Source organism: Atheta coriaria, unplaced genomic scaffold (assembly GCF_025399875.1).
Source record: "Atheta coriaria isolate IRGN ID8LTWV9N9 unplaced genomic scaffold, Caltech_Dcor_3.1 hic_scaffold_42_pilon, whole genome shotgun sequence".
Taxonomy (NCBI): domain Eukaryota; kingdom Metazoa; phylum Arthropoda; class Insecta; order Coleoptera; family Staphylinidae; genus Dalotia; species Dalotia coriaria.
This window is the reverse complement of record NW_027045484.1, coordinates 154037-160020: the sequence shown is the minus strand read 5'-3', so window position 1 is coordinate 160020 and position 5984 is coordinate 154037. Positions and strand designations below refer to the sequence as shown.

Genomic DNA, 5984 nt, shown 5'->3' with positions numbered 1-5984 from the left:
ACTATCCGAATCAACACAAAGCGTGAGGCTCCCAATTAAACGGAAACCAATTAAGTCGTATAATTCATAGCGCTGAGCATGTTGTTACGTTGCGGAGTATTGCACTCCGGCCGGGTCGGGCCGGTGTGGGCGTTCTGCCCGTTCGACTTTTCGCTCGCGCCACGCATACACACAGCGCCGTGGATAATTTTCGATTCCGTAATAACTAATAACTAAATCGCTTACGCTGCGTTAACGCACCCGCACACCAAGGCATACCATGTATGTGCAGATGCGCCAATTGTATTGTGAAGATGCCCCGCACGAATTTCGTTAACGAGTCCATCGTAGAAAACTAATCGCGCGAAGATTGATTGCTTTTTTAGCGCGCCGAGCGATGGAGAAGAGGAGAGCACCATCTGGCCGCGCTGGATGCGATGATGTTGCGCCAGCGAGGCGCGCTGAATAAGAAGTCATAAAGTCGATGAGCGAACCACGCCCTGGTTACATGCATGCAACGAGATGGAATTTCTGCATCCAAACGAGTTCAAATGGTACCGTGAGGAAAGAGTGCGCCGCGCCGGCCGAGCGCGCGAGAAAATCGCTTCCGCAATCTTCGGGCTGCTCTTTATTCGCATGCGAATGCCACACTCGGTCCGTTTACTTTTCCTCGCCGCTACTAAAACATTGATAACACGTGGAAAATTGTTTTATTTCCATTCAATTCGACTAAGTGCGCCATTTTCTCTATGTGTGTGTGTGTGGATATCTAAGGATCAATTACAGATTTCTGCATCTGCAGTTCACCTTCAATTTGATCAACTTTACGCGAAACTCGATTGCGGGACACCAAAATCTCCACTAGGAAGATTAGAATGGACATTGCAGTACCACCACTGTAGATGACGAAAGCAAAGTAACAATCTAGTAAGGAGACAGTTACAAAATTGGTACCCCCAGCGTAACATTGAGGTTGTTTAGCGAAAATAATACTTTTCACTCTGTGGTGCATACCACGTTCGAAAAACAACGCCAATCTGTATAAAAATAAATATAAACACAGAATAATTGAAGGTATGATATGGAGGGACGGTACATACCCTATTTTAATAATTTCCTTGACCGTTGAATCTTTCCGAATTGCAATCAGCAGGTGAGGCTCAGTAAGGTACGGTATCTCCACAAACCCGCACTTTTCGTTGTCCGCGTACAGCTTGTCGATCATCTTGTAGATCTTATCGCTGTTCCCGTGGAACGCGAAGAATTCACTTCGAATGCGATTGATGCCTTCGTCCAATGACATATAGTATTCGTCTTTGGCGAGTTTTTCTCGGAAGAGTTCTTGGTGATCCATTGAGTCTTGCTCCTGATATTAATCACCTCTTAGAAATTATTTTAGACAATTCTAAGTCTTACCTTGAAGATATCCCTGGAAAAATCTGCTTTGTCTACGCCTAATTTCACATTGAAGTCTTTGAGATCGGTCACACCATGAATTCGTTTTGTGGTACCACCTAGCAATGCAACAATATTCGCCAAATATGCTGTGTATAGGAACAAAATAAATAGAAACACCAGAAAAGTGGCGATTCGACCGCCGCCGCTTATTGGCTCTGCCTCACTACCCTGCTGGGCGATTGCAGAAATATGCATGTGAATCACATCTACCATTCTCGGATACATGATACGATATTTGTTGGATACCATGTCCGGGAAGCGCCACTCCACTTTGACGATACAGAAAATGGTCACCAGAATAATCGCCAATAATGCATAGGAAGCATACCACACGTTGAGTTCCAGAGGAAGGGTGAAGACATTTGATACTGCACTCAGGGATGGTGCACGAAGAAAAACGCTCGTCTATTGGGAGTTCTAGAAGTGATAAAGTCGTAGATAGTAAAATTTTCTCTGTCTACTCGTAAAGGATGCGCGATAAGCTCCTTGGACGTTGAAGAAATTTTCTGTAGAAAGTTTACATTCTGTGCAAAAGATTCAGCTGGGGTAAGATTAAGAAAATTGAAGACTTCGGAGAATAACTGGTAGTTGAAACGAGCAGTGGCTTCTGTATCTAGGTTTCTGCGAAAGTCCTAGAATAAAAAATTACTTGAAGTAAAAAATTCTTAAAAATTTATAAAAATTACTTTTATATTCAACGCAGTTTCTGAGGAAGCAACAAAGACCACTTCAATAGGTTGAGACTCTTCATTAAGCATAGAAACCTCACCATTTGGTACATTTCTAAAATTTTGCTCTGAATCATCCCAAAATGCATTAATCTGTGATTTCCAAGGAGATTTCAACTCCCGTTTGGTACATTTTACCACCCTAGTATTATTTTTACCAAAAACATAAACATTCACCAAGGGGGCATTGAAAGACCAATCTGGTACCTCCTCACAAGAGCTGGTACCCAAAAAGAGGGCATTCCGAATGTATTTTTGCTTGTCCTACCACCAAAAAACACCTTAATTTTAATTTTACATGTTTTTAGTTAAAATTTACCCTTTTTAGACGATTATCACACGAAATATCAACCAAAATCAAATTATTCTGCAACTCAGAGATGGTTTCTCCTAAAATGCTGTAGTACACACCTTCAAAGTGTAACTTCGCAGACAATTTGATGATTTTTTCTAAAAATATTCGTATTTTTAAAGTTTTTTTCGATTTTTTACTAAATTACCAGTTTTCCAACATAATAAACCACTTAGACACTTCCCGGGAAACATTTTCTTCGAGAATTTTCCTATTAGATCAAAATTCTGCGTCTGCCCAAGATGAATACATGTTATTACACCCAGGATACTCAACAGATGAAAATGCATTTCAACGACTTTACTAAATCAGCACCTGCGAGCTGAGTTTCCTCCTAATGGCACGCCGCAGACGTTTAAATACACAAGCTTCTTCATTAATTATTAGCATTAAGGTGTGATTAAGAAGGCGCTCACGCCACGCGCAAGAGCTGAAGCAAACGCTTCACGGTTTAATTAATGTTTTAGGCAGTTAATACGTAAAGTTAAGCATCTACAACGCATTGATTAAATATTAATCAAGCGTCTAATTGATACTTCTGCGTAACAAGTAAATATATAATGATGAGAGAAGAAATGTTATTGAAACCCTCCGAAATAATAGAATATTTTGTCGTATTTTGATCGATGTGTTATGTAAACAGGCGAGATCGCGTGCTCTAACGGTTCGGCCGGCAATAATAAGTGAAATGTAAATAAAAATATTGAAAGCGAAATTGGGCGCGCATTGTGGGGCTCGGCGAAGAGCGGGCGGACGGCCTTCGGTTTCGCGCACGCCGCTTCCACGATCAGCACGCCGATTGCCGCAATCGGGGCAACGAAGGAAAGTCGCGAGCGCGGCCGTGGCCCGCGGCGACGGCGTGGCCGCTCGCACGAATCCTCCGCACGGCGGGGCCTTGCGGTTGAGGACCAGCTGAGGTCCCGTTACCGTACTCCACCCGACCGCCGCCCGCCCATTAGACAACTAATCATAAACATTGTTGCGCGCGTAATCGGCTACCAATCATGCAGAACTGCGCGCAGAAAAATGCAACAATTACTTAATTAACTCTTCGGTGTGTTGATTTTTTTTTCTTCTTCTTGGTTTCTGGTAAACAGGACGAGTAGAAATTTCAGTCGGCCAACCGCAGCGATTTGAAACAAAGGAGCGAAAAACGATTTATTATTCGGCGGGCAAAACGCAGCGTCGTGCAGCTCCTTTTCGAACGTCGCCGGCTGAGACAAAGAGCGCGCGCGCGCGCCTGCCCGACGTAAAAGTCGAAGCGATAGTTATGAGTAAGGATACGCGCGGCGTACGAGGTAGCGCGAAGAAGCGAAAAAAATAAATGAGGGCATCGAGTGAAAGACCACACCTATACGAAGCGCGCCGCGAACACGCCGCATAACGAAATAATCGCGCGCGCAGGACCGGATTACTCTCTGACTCCACACTGCGCATGCGCGAGTTTAAACCGCGCGCCATGCGGCAACCAGTAGCATTACACTACGCGCACCGCGTGTGTCCTACACGCCTATGACTTAAGTCAAAAGGGCGGAGCACCCGAAGCATAATTAATCGTTTTATCACGCGTTTGGCGGTTTTACGCGCGCGAAGACCGGTCCTGCTGTGTTGGAGCATTATAAAGCGGACTGGGTATGTAATTACACAGTGGAATCATACAAGCATAACACCACTACCAGGACGATTCCGACCGCTTCGTGCGCACTCCGCACGCTAACCCAGTGCGCGGCGTACAGTTAGCAATCGAAATTGAAATGCTTACTATTTTATTTAATAGCGTGCTGTTTAGCTTTTATTCGATTGCTGCGCGCGCGCGCGCACGTAAATGCTACCAAACGCGATCGGTCTTACTTTTTATCTCTCTATTAATACAACGCATCATTGGAGACGCAAAAGGAGCATTCAGGCGGCCACAAAACGGGAATTATTGTGTTTAGGCCATTAGGGTACTTAGCGACTTCCGTTTTAGGTTATATGCGCTTTATTTGAATGGGAAACTTACTAAGAAGGGCAAAAATTCATTTTTTGTACAATATTAAAGGGAATACCATCAAAACGTCTTTTGAAACTTTGGCACCCAATTTGAGGTCAAACCCGGAAAAATAAAAGGGAATTGTTATGTTTAGACCATTGGGGTTAAAAGGAGCTTCAGTTTGAGGTTATACTCACTTAATTTGAGTAGGATACGTACCAAGGAGGACAAAAATGATTTTTTTTTGTGGAGTAAAATATGAAAGGGAATACCACTAAATCCTCTTCTGGAACTTTGGTTTCCATCAATTTGACTTCAAACCCGGAAGAACAAACCGAGCTTTAGAGAAAGCTTCAGTTTGAGGTTATACTCACTTAATTTAAGTAAGATATTTACCAAAATGGCAAAAATGATTTTTCTCTAAGATATGAAAGGGAATACCATCAAATCCCTTTGTGGGTCCTAGACATCCATCAATTTGACTTCTAACCCGGAAAACAAACGGATTATCAGAAAAGGCTTAATTTTGAGGTTATACTCACTTAATTTCAGTAAAATTGTTACCAAAAATGGCAAAAAACGATATTTTTCTCTATGATTTGAAAGGGAATACCATCAAACCTTCTTCCGTACCCACGGCACCCATCAATTGCCCGTCAAAAACACGGAAAACACGAACGGAAATTTCTTGCCAGTATCACTCGGTTTCTTAATTAATCAAATGTCATTCGCCTCACCATGGTACCACACGGCTGGTACACCGCTTTCATCCGGCTCGAAGAAGTTCGCGCCGCTCGCCGGCGCACGTTTCGCTAAATAGAGTCAAAACGAATAAAAGTCCGCGCGCTTATCACTTAATCTCGGCGCGGCGCTCGCTCCGTGGTGCGCGCGCGCGCGTCTCACTCCCAACAAAGCAACGAATTGTTATAATTATGCCTACGCTCCTCCACCATTGTGATGTCGCCCGGCAATTGCGCGCGGCTTTTATCATTCGGAGCGCTTAAGCGATGTTACCATTTAAGCGTCGCTTAACGGCGGGCGCAGCGCAAAAAAACACCGAATGTGCTCTGCGCCGGATCGCGGCCAACCGCCGCCATCGACGACGTCCATGAATGGCGTGTGTAATTTTATCAATGAAACAATCGCGCTGCGCGTTTATTTCGTTCCAGCGACGACGCGGAAATGCAGCCAGATTTGAAATCCGGAAAAATTACGTTTTAGGTAAGAAAATATTAGTGCTCTATCTTCATTCTAGATTTGTACGCGCATGCGCACTAGAACTAGAAACATGTAAGTAAGTATAGTGATGAAAAATGTTTCAAAGTTAAAATTATTAAGTTTCTGATTGTTTGCCGGAACCAAGCCGGTTGCGAACATAAAGTTCGACATGTGTGTTATCACCATCTTGAATCAGGAAATTTATCGCGCGTGCAATCCGAGTGCGCAGCGCCTGCTTCCTTCCATGCGCCGTTATCGCGCGAATTTACGATAAGGC

The 5984-nt window shown here is 43.8% G+C and overlaps 1 protein-coding gene across 1 annotated transcript; it reads right to left on the bottom strand.

Moving 5' to 3' along the window:
- Positions 1-748: 748 nt before the first annotated feature.
- Positions 749-1883, bottom strand: LOC135802641 (uncharacterized; the record flags this gene model as incomplete). The annotated part of the gene is given in 4 exon segments (XM_065316251.1): positions 749-1016; positions 1080-1345; positions 1396-1826; positions 1829-1883. Coding segments are annotated over 4 exon segments (1020 nt in total), but the record flags the coding sequence as incomplete, so codon positions are not given.
- Positions 1884-5984: the final 4101 nt, after the last annotated feature.